Source organism: Cygnus olor, chromosome 26, assembly GCF_009769625.2.
Source record: "Cygnus olor isolate bCygOlo1 chromosome 26, bCygOlo1.pri.v2, whole genome shotgun sequence".
In the NCBI taxonomy this organism is placed as follows: Eukaryota; Metazoa; Chordata; class Aves; order Anseriformes; family Anatidae; genus Cygnus; species Cygnus olor.
This window is the reverse complement of record NC_049194.1, coordinates 4,968,785-4,988,897: the sequence shown is the minus strand read 5'-3', so window position 1 is coordinate 4,988,897 and position 20,113 is coordinate 4,968,785. Positions and strand designations below refer to the sequence as shown.

General features: G+C 61.0%; 2 protein-coding genes across 5 annotated transcripts; both read left to right on the top strand.

The window, feature by feature from the left end:
• The first annotated feature begins 248 nt into the window (after positions 1-248).
• On the top strand, positions 249-9,825 carry LOC121060217 (AN1-type zinc finger protein 5-like). 4 transcript variants are annotated; one of them, XM_040537808.1, is made up of 8 exons: positions 310-369; positions 679-851; positions 2,495-2,556; positions 2,823-2,996; positions 4,381-4,474; positions 5,201-5,319; positions 6,985-7,095; positions 9,037-9,825. In XM_040537808.1, exons 4-8 carry the CDS (start codon positions 2,846-2,848, stop codon positions 9,183-9,185), a joined length of 624 nt encoding a protein of 207 aa, XP_040393742.1. In that variant the 5' UTR covers positions 310-369; positions 679-851; positions 2,495-2,556; positions 2,823-2,845; the 3' UTR covers positions 9,186-9,825. The 4 variants fall into 4 exon arrangements, with proteins under 4 accessions (XP_040393739.1, XP_040393742.1, XP_040393741.1 ...); XM_040537805.1 differs by lacking the exon at positions 2,495-2,556 and having other exon boundaries at positions 249-369; XM_040537807.1 differs by lacking the exons at positions 310-369; positions 2,495-2,556 and having other exon boundaries at positions 534-851.
• Positions 9,826-11,675: 1,850 nt separating this feature from the next.
• On the top strand, positions 11,676-19,016 carry ABHD17A (abhydrolase domain containing 17A, depalmitoylase). Its single transcript, XM_040537804.1, has 5 exons — positions 11,676-11,836; positions 13,240-13,740; positions 15,838-16,032; positions 16,906-17,085; positions 18,017-19,016. Exons 2-5 carry the CDS (start codon positions 13,427-13,429, stop codon positions 18,240-18,242), a joined length of 915 nt encoding a protein of 304 aa, XP_040393738.1. The 5' UTR covers positions 11,676-11,836; positions 13,240-13,426; the 3' UTR covers positions 18,243-19,016.
• Positions 19,017-20,113: the final 1,097 nt, after the last annotated feature.

The window sequence follows — 20,113 nt, the reverse complement described above, 5'->3', positions numbered from 1 at the left end:
CGATGGTGCCCGGCCCGGTGCCCGGAGGTCCCCAAACCGATGACAGGGGGGTCCCCAAACTGATAACCGGGGGTCCCCAGCCCGGTGCCCGCGGGTCCCCAAACCGACGGCCGGGGGTCCGCAGCCCTCCCCAGCCCGGTGCCCGGGGGTCCCCAGCCCTCCCCTCCGACCCCGTCTCCCCGTCCCGTCCCGCCCGGTCGGGCCCTCCCCGGGGGAGGGCGCTCGGGGGCCGCGGTCCCTCCGCCGCGCCCGCCATGTTTCCCGTTCGCCCGCCCTGCCCGCCGCCCGCTTGAGCCTCCCGGCGGCCGCCCCCGGCCCGGCCCGGCCCGGCCCGGCCCGGCCCGGCCCGGCGGCCGCCCGCCTCCGCCGGTGAGTGCGGCCCGGCCCGGCCCGGCCGCGGCCCTGCCCGCCGCCTCCGCGTAGGCCGCAAAGCCTCGGCCTCGATTTCTGCAGCGAGCGGGGAGCGGGCGCCCGGCCGCGGCAGGGGGCGAGGCCCGGGGAGGGCCCCCCCGCCGTGCCCACCCCCGGGGCTAGCGAGGCCGCGGGGGGCTCGGGACGGGCTCCACAGCGCCCTGCGAGGCCTCCCCGCTGCGGGCCCTGCGCTGCTGGCGGCTGGTGGGGGCCCGGAGGGGTCCTGAGCACCGTGGCCGTGACTTGGGTTTGGGGTTTCTTTTTCAGGTTGGGGGTCTCAGCCCGCTCGCAGCGGCCTCCTCAGTCACGGGCAGCTCGGGGCGGCCTTGGCCTTCGAACAGGGAGCGGCTCAGCTGCGGGGTGGCTTCCTCGGGGCTCCACGCCGCTGCCCCGAGCGTGGACGCCTCTCTGAGCGGAGCGGCGGACAGGAGGCCCGTTGGGTGAGTGGACTGGGGCTTTGGGTGGCCGAGAAGTGGTGTTATACCTGGCTTCCGACAGCCCTGCGCTGGTGCCGCCTCCAGGCTGCCTCTGCGCCGGGGGCTGGCTCATGGACGGAGCAGCAAAAGGGGAAGAGGTCAGATCTCCCCTCGGGTTCTGTATTTCAGTGGGTTTTGCAGTAAGGCTACGTGCTGCTTGGCGCTTGTGACCATCTGCGGGCTGCCCGTGGATGGCTAGGTAAGGCAGCTTGCTGAGGGATAGCTAAACTTGTCAAATGTAGCAGCAATCCTCTATTTCTGTCTCTAGGGTCACTCAAAATTAGAAACAACTTATGAAAATCATTCTGTGAGTGGTGGTGGTTGACACCTGGTTGCAGTCATGGGGATTCAGCCTTTCAGGTTTGCTCTGTGCTAACCACAGCCTTTGTACAGGCTGGCCAGGGGAACTGAATGCGGAGGAGGCTCCTGCGGCTGCTTGTGCTGAAGGAGAGGTTGATCTGGATTGAGGAACTCCAGGTCTGGTAACGGGAACACTGGTCCGAGCTCTGCAAAGGAAACCCCAGCTGCAGAGCTGAGATTCCTATCGCACAGCTGAGGACGAGGAGGAACAAACCAGAGCTGATTCACTTCCTTCCCACAGGAGCGCTCCTGGGGGTTATTATTTCATGATTCTGTCACCTTATTCCCTTTGCAGAGCAAGTTTTGTGGGTGCATGAAAGAAAGTGGCAGAGTTAGTTGTGAAGCCGTGGATGCTTTGTGTGTCTGCCAAGCTGGGAGAAGGAGGCACGCTGCTGGGAACTCCCCAGAGCAGCGCCTCGTGTTTGCTAGGGCACTTCCAAGCGAGAGCCACCTGTGAACGTCCATGTGCCAAGGCTGGACAGGCTGCGGCCACGTTGTTCACACAAAGGGACCAGGCCCGGGAAGCTGGCTCTGCTCTGCTTCCTGAGGAAACGCGGATGAGGGAAGGGGGAAATCCTTGCTGCAGGGCTCCGTCACAGCTGAAAGAGCGCGTCCTGCCACTCGGGGCTGGGTGCTATGCTCCTTTTTGTCTGATGTAAATCTGTAGTGCTGGGGCACTGGTCGGTGCTACCCTGGAAGCAGGATCTTGCCTGCAGAACAGTGCATAATTCCAGCTACTGATGGTGTTTTATGTTTTGTATCTCTTTGTTCCATCGGAATTTGTGTTTTTTTGTTGCCGGGAGTTACTGCTTACTGTTTAGAGGGTGCAGTGCAGTCTGGCCGTATAAATGCATGTGGCTGGAAGGGGTCAGCTCCTGGGTATGTAGGCGACAGCGTGGGATCCAGAGAGTAAGATTCATTTTGAAAGTAGGATCGCTGTTTCTATTGTTCCTCTTAGGGAGGTGTTCCAGAACCGCACCTCATTGATGGAAAGAAGCCTTATTCTTATTTCCAGCCTAATATAGAAACCTCTGGTTCTCCTTATCCACCAGCATGTGTCAGGAAATGCTTTAATATGTCAGAATTGGGAGTCAGTAGGTTCCTTCTGAATCACTTGCATTGTCTTCCTGAGAATTAAAAAACTAAAACTGTCTGGTAGTGAAAATGAACGCTGCTGAGCGCAGATTGTAACTAATTAACCTGGATGCTGGCCGTTTGACCTGTATTTGTTGCTCCGGTGTTTGCAGGAGTCATTAGTCATGCTGCGATGGCACTTGCTACGTTTGAGAGCGGATCGTTCAGGCCTTACGTGCGTATCTTACAGAGAGTTTAGCAAGCTCTGTGGTGTGGAGGGACTCCTGTTGACTTTTCAGGCTTTGTGGCAGCTGAGTCGTGTATTCTGTCGCTGCTTACAAGCCCTCTGTATCTTTAGCTCAAGGGGCTCGGGTTGCATTGTTGTGTGCATGCAGGAACCAGGCTCTTGAGATCCTTTGTGCTCCTTCCTGATCAGCTGCAGCATACAATGAACTAGTTCTTTGACCGTAACAGCTGTCTCATTTTTATTCCTGTTTTTAGCTTGGTGTCTTGAGGGAGAAAGAATGGCTCAAGAGACGAACCAAACCCAGGTGCCTCTGCTGTGTACCACCGGCTGTGGATTTTATGGCAGCCCCCGAACCAATGGGATGTGCTCCATTTGCTATAAGGAATTTCTGCAGAGGCAACAGAGCAGTGACCGGATAAGCCCATCAGGTAGAGGATTTTTGTCCAAGAAATCTATCTTAAATAAGTGCCTGGATGCAAACTGGGTTAGAGCATGATACTGGTATTGGCCACCAGCAGATTTACACCCCCACCGCCCCCCAAAAAAAAACCTCTGTTCCCTGTAAGAGGGTTGGTTGTTCTCTTCCCAGTCCCAGCTGTTTGTGAAACCCCATCTCAGTCAGCACCTTCCAGTAGACTGTGAAACTTCACTTGCTCTAACAGTGGCCCAGATTGATAGCTATAACCTGCTCCCTGAGCTCTGTGACGACTGCTGGAAACCATGACAGATCCCTCCAAACAGATAGAATTGTATTTTGGAAGATTTTGGCCTTTTGAGTTTGCGTAATTTTCTCAACAAGCTTGATAGGCAAAACCAATGAAATAAAAGCTTTGTTTCTTGCAGCTAAGCACAGCTGACATATCAGTGAGTTGGGAAGAAGCCAGGCACACGGAAGGGGTGCTCTTAGCATCAGCAGCAGGGTTTTCTCTTGCTGAGAGTCTGTGCAGATGCCCCCTGTACTGACTTTATAACACCAGTGAGAAACACCTTCTGGAGATCTTCTCTAGTTTTGTTCCTGAGCGTAAGAATGGCGTTGCTTGAATTACCCACTCAAAATGTGTATCAGCCCTTGCTGACAAAGGGTTTTTCTAAACACCCTGGTTTAGATCCTTGAATGACATAAAACAACATGTTTCTATTCAAGCCAGTTCTTTTCAGCAGAGGGGGATCTGGTTCTTATACTTAAGAGAAGCTGCAAAGTAACATTGGATTGGAGGGATGTTGGTACTACAGCTCTTTTATTTATACTGATAGGAGAATACTTCTGCTGATGTGGCATTTGCTTTGCAATGCTGAAGGAAAAGAAGGGAAATCAAAGAGTGCCAGAGGTGTCATGGGTGGCTGAAGTCAGATTGTGCCAGATGTTTAAAAAAACACAGTAGTGGAAGGTACACAGCACAGCTTCTGTGAATAAACACTCGTCCCTCAAAAAGGAGCTAACAGATCCCGAGGAGCTGAGCAGATCTCCATAAATGAGGTCTTCGGCTCTCAGGAAGATGAGCAGCTCGTTTCAGAAGGTTGCTCTGATCCTGATTAAGGAGCCATTCCTGGTCTAGTATAAGAATAGCTGCACGGAGTCATGGCAAGGTCTATTTGGCCTGATGTTCTGTCCCCACAGAGACCTACACACAAATTTGGAGGGAAGAGTGTAAGAACAGGGGAGCTGGGAGTGATCCCAACCTGGCTGCGCCCTGCCAGCTCCTGGTAGGGAGCAGGAGCCTGCTGGAAATGCTCCATCCTGCTTTCTCCTAGCACCTGAGGAACTTGCTAACCTTTCTAAAACTTTTCTGAGATTGTGATCTTGTTTCTTAGCAGCCAGTGGTCCCAACAGCAGCCCCATGGCATCAGACTCGATTGCAGGGCAGCATGCAGAGGGAGACTCCACGCCTGAGGATGTGAAAGCCAGGTAGGGGCGTAGCCTGGGGGGTTCCCTACAGCCGTGCTACAAACCGGCCCTGGGACACAAGGGGTAGGCTCTCATCCTTTGCGTGGCCAAGGAAATCTGTAAAACGGGCTGGATCAAACACAGTTCACTGTGACCCTGGTTTAACTGGAGGACTGAGGTGTTCCTGACGATGATTACTGGTTCAGAGTCAGGTACCAGAGATCGGTAGTAAATTAACACCCCGTAGTAAACTGATTCTCCTGCAGCCTGGTTCTCTTACAGCCAGTGCACCGTGTCTGTCGCTAGCTATGGTAAACCGCTCGGTTTCAACTCAGTCCTAAGTGAAAGCACCTGGTGATGATCCAGTCTGGAAGCTGTGAGAGCGGAATTAGGGACCTCAGTCATATTTGGTAGGAAGGAAGACACTACTACTACTTTCTTGAGCTCTCCCCTTACATTACAGTCATGACTCATAACTCTGTTTCCCGGGCCTTGGTCTTGTTTGTTGGGCTGCTGCCTTGGCTTTGAGATATAGTTGGGTAGAAAAGGAAACTGAGATTATCACACATTTGTGCCTATAAAGAACTTTGATCCCAAGTCTCAAGGGCATTTGGCCTACTGTACTCCTGAGCTCCCTCCAAGTATAATGAATCTAAGTTTATGAGCTGAAGATCTCTCCCACCTCACTGTTCATCAAGGAAAATATTTGTGTTTGCTCTATGGTTTGTTTGTTGCAAATGCTCCCAGCGCTCAGACTCCTGTGACCCATCAGATGACGGCCATGAGCATATCCAGAGAAGAAAACAGCAGCGGGACGGAAGGGTTCATCAAGACAGAAGAAGGCACATCAGCATCTTCCTCATCAGGTAGACTGATTGGTTTGGCCTTGCACAAGTCAAGATGACACCAGTCTAGCAAGTCACTTTCAGCAGCAAGCACAACACTGGCCAGTAAGTCCAGGGGACAGTTGTCAGCCACTGGCAGTGAAGGTAACAGGGAGAGAAAACACTGTCCCCGAGGGCAGGCCGATAGAGATTGCTTCGTGGGCTGAGCGCTGAGTGTCTGCCAGCCCTCAGCTCGCTGGCAGGAGGATAATCTTCCATGACGCCTATCTTAGTGAATGGCAGGAAGCCCAGAGCGTCCCACAGCCTGCTGCATGGCTGTTGTCAGCTGCACGCTGCAGGTCTGTGCCAGCTCTCGAGGGAGGAACAGAGATGGATCCAGTGTCGTGCTGGGAGAGGAGCTGAGACCCTGGAGCGGTGTTTGTGATGGTGGCCAAGGGCAGCTGGTGGCCCAGGTGTCGTCCTGTGGGATCGGAGGCATCCCTGCTCCTCAGAGGGACGTAACGCTGTCAGCTTGTTTGCAGAGAGGATACGGTGAAGTGGTAGAGCAGCACGGGTGTCACTGGCCAGCAGGACGCATCCTCTGGTTGATCTGTTACAAGGCAAGACTTCACGCTGCAGCAGAGCTGTGACCAAGTGACATTGCATTGGAGGCACCCACCTTTAGCTAAAACTGACAGTTTGCTTGTGTACAAAGCTAAAAAGAAAACAAACAAACACAGGGTTGTTGGTTGTTTAAAAAAAAGCAGCAAAGGCTCCAGTCACTGCGTGTGATTGTGCGTTTTTTGTTTGGTAATCCCTTGCTTGCAAGCCCAGGAGACAGTTTACAACAGGCAGGTGAGAGACTGTTCAGTCAAAGAGAGACTTGAAAGAGCCTGCCCCTCTCATCTGGTTGTGGGGTTACTAGAAAGTTGTTTAGGGTCAGATCCACAAAGCTGTCTCTGCCTCTGTTGGTCTCCTTAGCCTGGTTTTCAGCGCCGTGTGCGCTGCAGGTGTGTATCTTCTAGCAGTTGGAGCTCCTCCCTCCTGTTGACTCTAGCTTGCTTAGGTGCTGTAGGAAATCCTGCTAAGCATCAGTGACCTTTAACAATCTGGCTTTCAGAGCTCAGTTTTCCTTTTGGTAGATTAGAGACAGCGATGAGCATCTGTGCAAAGCATTCTGAGACCTACATACGAGGAACACTTACATAAGAGTCAACAAAAATAATCACTAGTACTTACAAGGGGTTAATTTTATTTTTTTTTTAAACAAAGATTAACTCGAGGCTCAGATGTGCACTTGTATTACTGTACATCAGCTAAGCTGACTGTCTGTGTGCATTCTTAACCTACAGCAAGCACCAGGTAATTCTACTTAGCATTACCTTTTCTCAGCGTGAGCTAAACAGCGTCACGTTGCCTTATGTATGCCTTAGCTAAACCTTAATATCTCGGTGGTGTTTCTGAGTCTTGGACTTAGGGAACTGAAACAGAACGTGAAGCTGCGTGAGGCACACAGATCTCTGTCTGTGGAAGAAGACAAACCTCAGTTAGGGGTTCGATGTCTGCAGGCTGTTAACTCTCGGGGCCAGAGTGTGCAGGTGGAGGTGTTTGTCTGGCAAAGGCCCAGAATCAAGCGGCTACAGGAATAAAATGAACGTGTTGCTTAGTTCATCAAGACAGGTAACAAAACCCTGGTCTTTGTTTCAGGTGCTCTCCTCGAAACATCCCAGAACACAGCTGAGAGCAAGACATCTTCAGAAAAACCGAAACAGAAAAAGAATCGCTGCTTCACATGCCGGAAGAAGATAGGGCTGACTGGTAAGACCCTGACTGCGAGGAAACCTGCCTGCAGCCTCAGCAGTCGAGTTTCGTAGCCCTGCAAACAGATCACCTCGTGCTGTGATGCTGCCTGAGTTCAGAGGGCTGGCGTGGGTCAGTGCTTGGAGGTACCCCTCCCAAAAGTATTTCACATCTGCAAGACGTGGGGCCATAGGGGAGGTGGGAAGAGGACTCTGATCTGCAAACAGAGCTGTCCCTGGCAGTAGCGTGGGGAGTCTGACGCTCGTCACAGTTTCCCTGCCAACCCTTGAATTCCAGGTTGCAGAACTGGATGGAGCAGTGTCTGTGGGGTTATTTCTGCTGCTTGGCAAAAGCTGTTTGCAGAAGCAAAGGCAGTGCTCGCTGTCGATCTAATTCTGCTCCTATTCAAATCAGCGGTAAAACCTTGGTGATACTGATATGAAGGGAGTTAGACTCAAACTGAAAATCCCACTCCAGGACTCATCCTATTTGTTCAAGTTGCTTGACTTGTGCCATTAGCTTTCTGAGAGCAGGGTGGCGCTCAGCGGTGAGCCTGTGAAGCCAAATAGTGAGAGGTGCTGCAGTGGTGTCGGGTGGCTGGTATCAATTGTAGAATCACTGGGAAAACTGGCCCTGGAAAGGAAATTCGTGAAGCAGTTAACTTGCCTGCAATTTGTTAATAAAAACATCGTTCCCCTAAACTGACTCTTGGCGTTTAGTTTTCCCTGGCAGAAGTTAACCCTAGCGCCGCGCAGGTCACGCTGTTCTAGCAGAGCTCTCTCCTCTTTAGCCTGCTTAGTGCGTTCAGCAGTCAGCAGCTGCACTTGCACTTCTGCTTTCATCGATGTAAGCTGCTTTGGCAGAGTCTGGCCCAGAAGGTTTGTCCAGCACCTGGCACTTCAGAGCCTGGAGATTTGAGGGCACTGTCGTAGAATAAATGCAGGTTTATAAGGCTGGGACTGCAGGGAAGGCAGTGTTTGGTCTTAGATGTAGGAAAGTGGATTCTGTAGTTTTAATGCCCCCTAAACCCTTTCCTTCCTTTTGAGAAGCCGTTGTTGAAGCATCCTTAAGCTGCAGAGTACGGCACAGTAAAGTTATTTTGTGGCTGTGCCTAGCCTTCAGATCTGCAGGGAGGATAGATTTCCTGGATGGGTGTTTCCTTAAGAGCTTCAGACTCAGAAGTCACTTCTCCTGTAGGAATCAACTTGCAGGGAACTCCTGAGAATTCAAGGCATTTAGGATAAAACGGGTTTTCTCAAACAGGTGCAAACTGGCACCTCATAGCCTTGTGTTTGGGATCTGTACAGCCTGTAGGTGCTGCAAGGGAGAGCGTGGTTCACCGCCAGCGCAACGGGGAGCTGATCTGTGCTGCAGCAAATCCCTTCCCTTCTCCGTGCCTCAGTTTCCCCGCGTGCTGTGATAACGGTCTCACTTCTGGACAGCACTGTGTCTAAGTGCCTAAATTACAGACTTTTAAGGCCTAAACAGCTTGAAAGTGATGCTGATGAGGTCAAGGTTTTGCTGCTCGCCACCTCACTGCTGGCCAGTCCAGGTGCTGCTGCCGTGATGCTCCGGAGGGCTCGGCTGCAGCTCGGGCTGCCTGCTCACGGCCTGGGTTAGAAATCTGGCTCTCTGCAGTCCCCAGCATGTCCCTTGTCCCTGGGGAAGGAGGAGAGCAGGTGCTTGGGGAGCTTTTCCCACCGCTGTGACAGCCGGGCCTGCCCGGAGCACGTGTGCGCTCACAGCAGCCCTGAGAGCGGCTCGGCCAGAGGAGACCAAAACTGCGGCCCAAGATCGTGCCCTACCCCAGCTCCCTTTTGCCCAGCGAGGACACAGACCCCCCTCACTGGCTCGGCCTCCTCTTTCTGCGTTCGTGGAGCTTCACGGTGTAGCAGGAGAGGGCCGGACCCTGCTGGATGGTGACTGACGTGGTTTTGTCTCTGCTCTTCTTCCCCACAGGCTTTGACTGCCGCTGCGGGAACCTGTTCTGTGCCATTCACCGGTACTCAGACATGCACGCCTGCCCCTATGACTACAAGGCAGAAGCCGCTGAGAAGATCCGGAAGGAGAACCCCGTCGTCGTAGCTGAGAAGATCCAGAAGCTGTGAACGGGGCTGAGCGGCACGAACTACAGCCTGGTGGCCTGGTGCTCCCCCCGTCCTCCCAGCCTCCCTCCTCCTCCCAGCCCCACCAGTGGATATGGGGATCCAGCAGCACACGCAAACCAGCACCTGGACAGGGTGGCTCCTTGCACCTCCTTGGCAGAAGCATGGTGTTCCTCCTCTCCCTGCAGTCCTACAGGACTCAGCTGATCCATTTCTGTCCAGCTCCCACGAGGATGACGGCCCTCACACGCTCCACGTGCCACCTTGGCACTCGTCTTATGCCGGGGCAGTGCGTGGGCGCGGGCAGCAGCGCTCAGCCGGCCAGCCTGTCCCTTCATCCCGCAGCTCCAGGCCCTGCAAACTGCCCGGGGCTCGTGGCTGGAGCCCTGAGCTGCCCCCAGACTTCCCTCCCTCTGCCCCACCGTCTCCTCTTGCGGGACGCAGAAGGGGAAGCTGAGGGTTCCCAGCAGCAGTCCCACCCCTGCCCACCGAGCGGTGTTCGGTCTCGGACGCAGAAAAGCGGATTCTGTAGTTTTAATGCCTCCTAAACCCCTCCCTTCCCTTTGAGAAGCTGTTGTTGAAGCGACTGCATCCTTAAGCTGCAGCGTGTGGCACAGTAAAGTTATTTTGTGGCTTGCCGTGACACAGACACCCTCCAGCCCCAGGTCAGGACCTGGAAGCAAGCACTGCTCCACGTGGGGAAGGGCATGCAGAGGGCTCTGGGGCAGGCACAAAGTCACAGGGAGGGGTCTGGGGTGCCCAGAAGTGCATAGAGAGGCTCCGGGGCTTTCCAGAAAGCATGTGGAGAGCCCTGGGGAACACAGAAGGGCACCCAGGGGGCTCAGGGGAGCTCAGAACCACACGTGGCAGCATCTGGGGGACACCAAAACGCACACAGAGCGTTCTGCGGGGGCAGGGAGGGGGCAGGGGGGACACCAGGGCTCCGCTTCTGGGGAAAGCGGGGCTGGGACCGCCGGCTTCTGGCAGTCTCACCAGCACTGACATCCCGACGGGTCCCAGGGGGCAACAGCAGCCTCTGCCCCGCTTCAGCTGGCCTTTGCCAACGTTTTCCTCAGGTTTTACTTCTGGGAGGTGTCATCCAGGGCGCGTGAGCGGCGGCACGTTTTAGTGCTGGGACGTGCCGGGGCTGCCAGCGCGGCTCCGGGGTTCGGTGTCGTGCTGGTTGGGAACGAGCCTTGGCACTGAGCGAGCCCCGCAGGAATCCTGCCCCATTTGTAAGTGCGGGGTGGAGGTTCCAGAAGGGTCTGCCAGCGGGCGGGGGGAAGCACAGCTTGGCTCCCCTGCCTGCACCAAGCACCAGGTATCGCCACCGCCCCTCGGGTTGCGTTTGCGCAAAGTTTGTGAGCCCCTGGGGAGGGAACGCGGCTGTGGAGGGGACAGGGAAGGCCCCGGGGCAGCGGGGCAGCCACCAGCTTCCCCCCACCTCCCTTTTCTTTTTTTTTTTATTTCCTTCCTCGTAGAAAGCACGAGCCCGGATATGTGAATACGAATACGGCCTCATTTGCTTGGATGCTGTGCGAGGTTCTCTGTGGGCAGGGTGTTCCACTCGGGGGCAGCTCAGGGGGGCTCTTTGGGGCGGTGGGGGCACCGTGGCCGTGTGCCTGCCCTTGACACGCCGTGCCTCGGTTTCCCCGCCTCCAGCAGCAAGTGGGGTGCGGTGCAAGCAACAGCCCTGGTAGAAGCAGCGGGGCTGTGCAGGGCCTGGCGCTGTGGGGCTTGGAGACGGGGTCCTGGGCGATGCTGCAGCCTGGGGGCAAGGCCACGCGCTGCGAGGGAGCCCCCAGGGTTGGTTTCCTGGCGCCAAGACCACCCTTCACCTCCCTGGTGCCCAGGAAGGGCAGGACGCCTCGCTGCATGGTCTGCGGGGTGCAACCCCATCTTGCCAGAGCCTGCCTCCTGCAGCCCACAAGGGCAGGACGGTGCAACGTCCGGGGGGGCCCTGCAACTGCTGCGGGGGAGCAGCCGTGCAGCACTGGGAAGGCGCGAGCTCTGCAGGGAGGAACGCAGCAGTCGCACACAGTGGTTGCACACACCCTGGTTGCACTGCAGCTCGGTTGCACGCAGCGTTTGCACGCGGCCTGGTTGCACACAGCGGTTGCACGCGGCCTGGTTGCACGCAGCGGTTGCACTGCAGCTCAGTTGCACGCAGTGCTTGCACACAGCCTGGTTGCACCGCAGCCCCGCTGCACTGCGGCCCGGTCGCACGCGGCCCGCTCACATGCAGCGGTTGCGGGAACCGTTTGCACGCAGCCTGGTTGCACCGCAGCTCAGTTGCACACAGCCCGGTTGCAGCAAAGCCCAGCCGCGCGCGGCGGTTGCACGCCGCAGTTGCAGCGCGGGCGCGCGGCGCTGCCCTGGCAACGGGAGCGCGGGCGGCGCGCGGCGCGGGCGGGGCGTGGGCGTCACTTCCGCCGCGCGGCGGCGGCTGTGGTGGCGGCGGCGGCGGCGGCGGGCGGGGCCGGGGAAGGGGGGGGGGCCGCCATGCAGCGCCGCCCCCGCCTCGGCGGCCCGCAGCGGCCGGCCCGGCCCGAGCCCGCCCGGCCCGGAGGAGGCAGCCCCGGGGGGAGCCCCGAGCTGGGCTGAGGGGAGCCCGGAGCCCGGCCTGCGCTGCGGCGGAGCCCCGGCATGTGCAGGTAGCGGGGGGGGGGGGGCTGGGGGGGGGGCTTGAGGGGGGTTGTGGGGCTGAAGGGGGGGCCTGGAGCTGAGGGGGGCTCTGGGGCTAAAGGGGGGGTCCTGAGGCTGAGGGGGGGGGGGGGGGCTGGTGTTGGAGGGGGGGTCCTGGAGACTACTGGGGGGGCCTGGGGCCGCTGCGTGCTCCAGGAGAAGCCGGGGGGGCAGTGACAGACGCCCCCCCCCATATCCCCATATTTTCCCCCCCCCCAGCCCGGGGGTTGTGTGGGGAGGGGGCACGGGGGGGGGGCTGGGGGTGCCAGGCCGGGTCCTGCTGTGGGGCGGGGGGGGGGGGGCGGTGTCAGCGCCCCGCACTGCTCGGTGCCTTCGCAGCCCCCCCCGGAGCGTGTCCCTGGTCGTGCCCCCAGCACCATCGAGGGGGTGCGGGGGGGGGTCCGGCTGCGTGTGCGGCCAGCTCACGCCCCCCCCCCCCCCCGACACAAGGCCCCGGGCACACCGGGGAGTGCGCGTCCCTCCCCCCCCCCCCCGCTGCGGTGACACAGGTGAGGGCACGGCACAGCCGTGGGCACCGCCGCCTGCCTGCGTGGCCACCGGTCACCCCGCGTTGGTGGCCACCGGGGTGCTCGGCACCCCCACCCCCACCCCCCCCCCGCTTGCCCAGCGCGGGGCTGCTGTGTGCAGGATGCGACCCCGTGGCCACGCCGGTCCTGGGGGGGGACCCGAGTCCAGCTCCCAGCGCGGGGCTCGGGAAGCGGCGTCCTTCTACTCCGAATATTTCCGTGCGTGCCTCCCCCCCAGGCTGCAGCCGCCCCCTCCACCCTTTCCTCCTCTTTCTCAGCCCTTCGGAAGCAGATGGAGCGAATTCCTCGGGGTGTGGGCTGCTTTGACATTCCTCAGCCGCGAGCCTGTGCCCAAACTTGCAGAAAATAGTTGCTTTCCCCCCCCCCCCCCCCCCCCCCCCCCCCTTACACTGTTTTATTCAGGAGTTTTGCCCTCCAGCCACACACGCGTGCCAGCACCCCGGGGGGGGGGAGGAGGGGCACCAAGGGGCCGCGTCCTTTGTGGCACCAAGCGTGCGGCTGCCGCGGAGCGTGCGTGCGATCCCCCGCCGCTGTCCTCACCTCCCCAGCGTGGGCCGGCACGAGGACGCCGCAGATCCCTGCGGGGGTTGCAATGGGGGATGCTCAGAAAGCACCGGGGGGGGTGGTTTTGGGTGCGGGAGGGGGCTCAGCACCGACGCGGGGCGGGAGGGTGTTACACGTGGCTGTGGTGCCTTGTGTGGGCGAGGGGCTCGTGGGGGCCGGGTTTGGTTGTGGCCGCGGGTTGCGCTTGTGGCAAGCGCCACGACGTGCGTGTGGGCGCACCGCGAGCCCCTCACTGCTGTCCGTGTCTGTCCCTCCCGCAGGCTGCCAGCGGACAGACGGATGGCGGCCGCCCCCCCCAGACCCACGGCCCTCCAAGGACTGCCGGCCACCCCGCGCCGCCGCTGGCAGCAGCTGTGACGAGGACGGGGCCTCCGCCGGCCGCCGCCAGCCTCTGTCCAGCTCGGATCCTCCCTCGCTGCCGGCGCGCTCGGCTTCCAAGCCGCCGTCATGAACGGGCTGTCGATCAGCCAGCTCTGCTGCCTCTTCTGCTGCCCCCCGTGCCCCAGCCGCATCGCCGCCAAGCTGGCCTTCCTGCCCCCGGAGCCCACCTACGCCGTGGTCCCCGAACCAGAGCCCGTCGGCAGCACCAGCACCGGCTCCCTGCGAGGTGGCGCCGCGGGGCGGTGGAAGCTGCACTTGAAGGACCGGGCGGATTTCCAGTACTCCCAGCGGGAGCTGGACAACATCGAGGTGTTTGTCACCAAGAGCAGCCGAGGGAACCGCATCGGCTGCATGTACGTCCGCTGCGTGCCGGGCGCCAGGTGAGTGGCGGCGGACGTGCCGGCCTGGTGCTGCCGCCGGTGTGACCCCGGCCTGATGGACGTCGGGCTGCGGAGGTGCTGGAGGGCTCGGGGCCGTCCTGCTCAGGCGGCAGCCTCCCTGCCCCAGCCTGACCCGGCGCCTCGCCGAAGGAGCTGGCCCTGCCGCGGGGCTTCGGAGGCATCCGGCGGCGCGGGTGAGCTCAGCTCTCAGAACCTGTTTGGCTTGTGGCTGAACTGGGAACGGCACCGAGCAGGTCGAGGGAGCGAGTCAAGGCGCAGCCGAAGGCCACCGGGACCTCGGCGTCCCCTCCTGGACGCCGGCGTTCCCTGGGCCGCCGGAGAGGTGTCCTTCTGATGTCATGCCGGTGACACAACGCTCTGGGTGCGTTCCCAGCCTCGGCGTGACAATTGCACTGAGCGCGGGGCGTCAGCGTGAGCCCTCGCAGGCTGCGTTTGCACGTTTGGTCTAATTTGCTGGGCATGTTTGATTCTGCAAGGAGAAGAGCAACAGGGGTGAAAGCCAGGAGGGATTTAGGCACAACCTGCCCCGCGTCGCCCTGCGCGTCCATGAGCTGGGAAGAGCTTGATGTGCGGGTGCTCCGTCGGGGAGGGAGGATGTGACCGTGCGCGGTGGCTGTTTCTGATGGCCTGGGGTCAGCCCCCGCGCATACCCCTCATGGAGCTGCCGAGGGGCTGGGGGTCTCCCCGCAGGCAGCGGAGCCAAACGCCTCGGGCAGAGCCTCCAGGAATTCACGGCAGCTTCCTGGGATCCGCTTGGACAGCTGGCGGGGGGCAGCGCGGGCGTGGGGTGGAGATGGAGCCCCCCCGGCCGGGTTGGGCGCGTGGCAGCTGCTCCCCGAGCTGGCGGCACCCCGGGGCGGGTTCAGGTGGGGTGGCTGCCTCGCGGGGACGTCTGCTCCAGGCTCCAGCCCCGTCGTCTCGCAGGTCCCCAGAGGGAGGAAACCGGCGGCAGGATTGCCCTGCCTGCGCATCCGCCTGCCTGCGTCCTGCGGCCGCGGGCTTTGGCGCCGTCCCCCCAGCCCGCCTGCGGAAGCGGCGCTCGGCGCGGGCTGTGGGGCTGCAAGGAAGGGGCGGGGGGCCGGGGCCGGCTTTGTCCCCGCATTGGGGCCGCTCCTCCGGCACCCAGTGGCTCGGGCTGAGCAGCGCGCCTGGTTCCCGGGGCTCCCCGAGCCCTCTGTTGCCATGGTTTAGCTCTGCTGGATTTTGAGCATTTATTTTTAACTTCCATTCCTGGGTGGAGGGGTTGGATTCCCTGGGGAGCCTTGGCTGCTGGCGTGGCAGTGCCGAGGTGTGCCGCCCCCCGACGTGAGGCCGTGAAGTCTAAGCGCTCAGAGCCCGGCCTGGAGGGTGCAAAAGCCAAACCGGAGCTCGTTGTTGCTCAATTATCCAGAAGCAGAAGAGGGGCCTTGGGTCCTGCCCTCGCTCTGCTCTCTGTGCCGTCGTGCTGTTTGTCCCCCTGCTCCTGCCCAGGGATGTCACCAGCCATCGGGCGTTGCTCGGAGGAGCCAAACCGGGGTGGCTGGGCTGGGATGTGAGGGCCTGACCTGGCCGCGGGCATCTGCTGCTGGCTGCAAGGGCTCAGCAACGAGTCTCCCCCCCCAGCAGGAGAGAGCCAAGCTTCCATCAGCACGCTATTAAGTGTTAATTTTTATGATTAACATTGTTTTTCCCCTTATGGTGGAAATTTTTTGCGTCTTGTCACTCCCACAATTCACTTCTCTCCCAAGGTCTGGTATCTTGCCAGGCTCAGGAGAGAAAAAAAGCTGCTGTCAGAATCCGTACTTTAAATCCCCATTGGGCAAATGGCCCCAAATCCTGAGCTTTCTACCAAAAATAGACTCAAAAACTTCCAACAAAAGCATCCTGCCCATGGGCTGCCTGTTTCCATTGGTAGCGAGCCCCAGGCGGTGAGGGAGGTCGGGGGCAGCTCTGGGCTCGGGCCGGGGCTGTCGCAGGGACCTTCTCGTGGCCCTCTGGGTGCTGGGCTTTGGCTTTCGGTCTCCAAAAGGGATGTCCCGGGCACCCCGGCAGCGTCCCCCATTAACCCTCCGTGCCCGTCTCACCCTGGCGCTGCAGGTACACGGTGCTCTTCTCGCACGGCAACGCCGTGGACCTGGGGCAGATGAGCAGCTTCTACATCGGGCTGGGCACCCGCATCAACTGCAACATCTTCTCCTACGACTACTCGGGCTACGGCGCCAGCACGGGCAAGCCCTCGGAGAGGAACCTCTACTCCGACATCGACGCCGCGTGGCAGGCGCTGCGGACGCGGTGAGCGGGGCCGGGGAGGGCAGGATGAAGCGGGCTCGGGTCGGGAGGCAGCGCGGGGTGCTGGGTTCAGCACCGTGCTTGCGCCGTGGCTCCAGGCTCCCCGGTGCGCGTGGGCGGCGTGCGATCGCTGTCTGCCACCGCCGCGTTGCGGTGACGAGCGCTGAGGTGTCCCTGGTGGGGGCGCGTGCAGCTGCCGAGGCCGCCGGGAAAACCCTGCGGGCCGGAGCTCTGGAAAACAGGAAATCTCCCCGAGAGGGGCCCAGGCTGCTCGGAACGGGAGGGGGGGGGGGCGGAAAGCCTGCAGGCGGGGAGGGACCCGGAGCTGTGGGGTTGCTGCGGGGTCTGGCCTTGCTCGGGGTGGCTGCTTCGAGGCTCACGGGGACGCGGTGGTCCCCACGGCTGGCACAAGCTGTGCTCCGTCGTGCCCACGCCGAGCCCTGGTGGGAGCTGGGCCTGGCTCGCAGCTTGCCCGAGGTCTGGCTGCTGCCCTGGGGGGCTGTGACCCCCCCGCACCCCGCTGCCAGCGAGGCTGAGCCCTGACACCCCCACAGCTCACCCGGCTGCTCAGCCCAGGCGGCTCCGGGTCCGTGGTGGGGACGGCCCCTCCGCCTCCCAGACACGATTATCCTGGGGGTTGGCGCTCCAGCTGGGGAAGCTGTGTGCGGCTCTTAATTAGCGCTAATCGCTACAGCGTTAGCAGGCAGCTGGGGATGCAGGGCAGCTGCTTTGGGCACAGCCCGGAGGAGTTGGGGCTGTCCCCGCTGCCTTCCCTCGTTTTCCACCCTGCCTGTGCTGTGGCCGGAGCAGGCGTCTCCTGGCGACGTGACTCCGCTGCCCGACGCGTGGGCACTGACCCGCCCTCTCCTCTCCTAGGTACGGGATCAGCCCGGAGAACATCATTTTGTATGGACAAAGCATCGGCACGGTGCCCACGGTTGATCTGGCTTCCCGCTACGAGTGCGCTGCCATCGTGCTCCACTCCCCGCTCACCTCTGGCATGAGAGTTGCCTTCCCCGAGACCAAGAAGACCTACTGGTTCGATGCCTTCCCCAAGTAGGTGGCCTGAGGACGAGGGACTGGGGCGCGGCTCACCTCTGGAGGGGCAGTGCCCGGACCAGCTCTGTCCTCAACACCAGCCCTGACCACAAAGAGGGGTTATGGGGAAAACGGGGGACCCGTTTCCTATGATAGCCTTAAACGTGCCCATTAGGATCCTCCTGCCTTGCATTTAGGCCCATGAGGGGGATCGGTAACCCTTTCTGCAGTTGCTGTGCTGCCTCCTGAGGGCCATGCCGTGTGTCCACCCCACACCCCCTGGTGGCATCGCCTCCCAGCCACCCTGTCCCTTTTGCCTGTCAGCACTGGGGCCATCCCCCTGGCCCCTCACTGCGTATCTCAAGTCCCTGGGGGGGGTCTCTGGGACCTGTCTCTCCCTCAAGGGCAGTATTTTGGGCTCCTTCCCCCCCCCCGAGGAGGGCTGGGGTGGTGTCTCCAGGCAGGACGAGCTCTTGCTTTGCCTCTCCCTTGCAGCCAGGCCAGTGAGGCCCGAGGGACGGTCCCTGAGCTGGAAGCGGTGGCTGAGAGGCCCCCAGCCCACGCTCCGCGTCCCGACGGCCTCGCTCGGCCTTTGTGTGCGGGGCCTCGGGGGCCGGGCTGAGAACAGCCGCTCTTCCCTGCCCCGCAGCGCGGCACGGCTGATCCCCATGCAGGGTCACGCTGTCCTGGAGCGGTTTCCCTCGGCCCTGCCTGGGTCCCGTGGGGCTGTTGTCACTGCTGTCTGGTCCTCGTCTGTCACGCTGGCGGGGATCTTGTCCCAGAGCTCAGCGCTAGCAGCAGCTCCGCATCCCTGCGCTCTGCTGTGATCAGAGAGCATTTCCTGGTGCCTTTACCTGAGGGGCTGTTTCAGGGGGCAGAAGGAACCGGGGTGCCTCGATCCTTGTGCTTACCCCCTCTCTCGTCTCTTCCCCACCCACCTTCTTGACAGCATTGAGAAGATCTCCAAAATCACCTCTCCGGTCCTCATCATCCACGGCACGGAGGACGAAGTCATCGACTTCTCCCATGGCCTGGCACTCTTTGAACGCTGCCCCAAGGCTGTGGAGCCGCTGTGGGTGGATGGGGCCGGGCACAATGACATTGAACTGTACAGCCAGTACCTCGAGCGCCTTCGGAAATTCATCTCCCAGGAGCTGGCCAGCCAACGCAACTAGCCGCGGGGCGGGGAGCGGGGCGGGATGGGGGTTTCTGCGTGCACGTCCGTTCTCCCAGCGCCCCCCGGTCCCTTCTGCTGGAGGTACAGTGAGTTTGTACAGCCTCAGCCTCGGGAGACGGCTTGAGCAGACGGCGCGCTTCCTGCGGGACGCGGGCGCAGCTCTCCTCCCTCCCTGTGTCAGCCCTGGCGCTGCCGGCACCACCGGCCGGGCTGGCAAGAGACGGCAGCTCGCTCCTTCCCCCCTTCCCGGACAGACGAGAGCCCACCCTCCTGATGGCGAATCCTCGGCTTCGGACACGTCCTTGTCCCCTCTCCTAAAACAACAAACTCTCCGATTACTCCTGGCTGCTCCGCTGCTCTGACTATAGCAATAAGGCGAGTTGGAGAGGGGCTGGGCCGGGGGCAGCAGCAGGGCGGGAGCCTGTCCTCCCCCCCAGCGTCGCTGCGTGATGTGTGCCCCGCTGCAGGACGGAGGAGGTGGCAGCTCCTGTTCCCAAGGGGGCTCCTGGGACTGGCGCTGGTGATGGCAGCAGGGTGCCTGGTGCTCGGCTCTGGCTGGACAGAGCTGCTTCCCCAGGGGAGGCTGGGGATGCATGGAGGGGTGCCCTCTGCCTCACGCCCCCTCAGCTCTGGCCCCGCTCTGCCTTCTCGGAGCGCTCCCTGCGTTCAGGTCTCCCCCTCTGACACTTCTCCCCTGCCCCTTGCTCTCGGTTCCCTCGGGGAGCGGGGTGAGGAAACCGGGCACCAAATAAAGAGCTGAGGTTTAACATTTTACCTGCGTGCACCCTTCCGGGGCCGCCTGGGGCTGCTCCCCCTGCCCCAGCCCCACGGTTCCAGCCCCTCTCCTTCCCCCAGCAGCCGATGCCTCTCCTGGGTTATGCCTGGATGCGTCCCCTACTGCGGGGGGCTGTTGTGGACCCCCCTCCTGGGACCACCCTCAGGTCTGTGAGGGAAAGCAGGGGCAAATCTTGTTTTTGACCGGCTCTGCTCCCAGCCGTGCTGCTGACTGCACAGGGACCCCTCTGATTCCAGGTACAGCGAGGGGCTGCAGGGGCGTGCGCTGGCCACGGGGATGGGTGCGTGGGATGTCCCCCTCCTGCCTGGGGATGGGGCTGTTTTGCCCCACACAAGGACACAGCGCTCAGGTTTGTGCTTTTGGGGTGCGAGCCTGCTCCGAGATCGCCCTGGGATGAGCTGCTGGAAGTGGCTGAGGGTGTTCCCACACATCCCTCGTCGCTGGCTCAAACCACAAAGCACCGCTCTGGCTCTCCTAGCTGCCAGGGGGGACTCGGGGGCCTCCTAGGCATCGTTTCCCTGCTGTGTCCCTGTCACCCTCCTGTCCCCTTCTCCTATCGCTCATGTGAGGAGCGATAATCTCCTTAAGCTGCACTCAGAGGGGCCTCGCGGTGGGGCCTTGCTGTGGCCCCGCACTCGGAGCGCTCAAATGCCCCTATTGTTTGGGTGGGGGGCACAGAGGTCCCTGCTCCCCACGCACCCCTCAGCTGCTGCCCCCAGCGCCCCTGTGGCATCCGAAGCCACGTCCCCTCTGCTGTGCGATGGAGGTGGGGGGGACCCTTCCTTGGCAGTGGGACTCTGCAGGCACTACAGGAGGATTTGGGGGGCAGCTTCGGGTTGTCTCCCATTCTCCCGGGGGATTTTGGCAGCTGGGATGCCCGAGCTGTCCCTGAGCGTCCCCCAGCCTTCCCTTCACCTCGCCGCGCGGCTGCGACAGCCTCGGGCTCACACGTGCGCTGGAAGCCGCTGCGGTCACCCAGCCCCGCTGCCCCCAGCCCCCGGCAGTGCCGCCAGCCCCGACCCCGATTAGCGGGGCTGGAGCAGCCTGCAGCGCCCTAATCCCGGCACAGAGGT

Coding starts and splice junctions, on each gene's coding strand:
- ABHD17A (XM_040537804.1), top strand. CDS start 13,427: ATGAACGGGCTGTCGATCAGCCAGCTCTGCTGCCTCTTCTGCTGCCCC. Junction 13,741..15,837: donor CGCTGCGTGCCGGGCGCCAG/GTGAGTGGCGGC, acceptor CTGGCGCTGCAG/GTACACGGTGCTCTTCTCGC. Junction 16,033..16,905: donor TGGCAGGCGCTGCGGACGCG/GTGAGCGGGGCC, acceptor CTCCTCTCCTAG/GTACGGGATCAGCCCGGAGA.
- LOC121060217 (XM_040537805.1), top strand. CDS start 2,846: ATGGCTCAAGAGACGAACCAAACCCAGGTGCCTCTGCTGTGTACCACC. Junction 5,320..6,984: donor ATCAGCATCTTCCTCATCAG/GTAGACTGATTG, acceptor TCTTTGTTTCAG/GTGCTCTCCTCGAAACATCC. Junction 7,096..9,036: donor GAAGAAGATAGGGCTGACTG/GTAAGACCCTGA, acceptor TCTTCCCCACAG/GCTTTGACTGCCGCTGCGGG.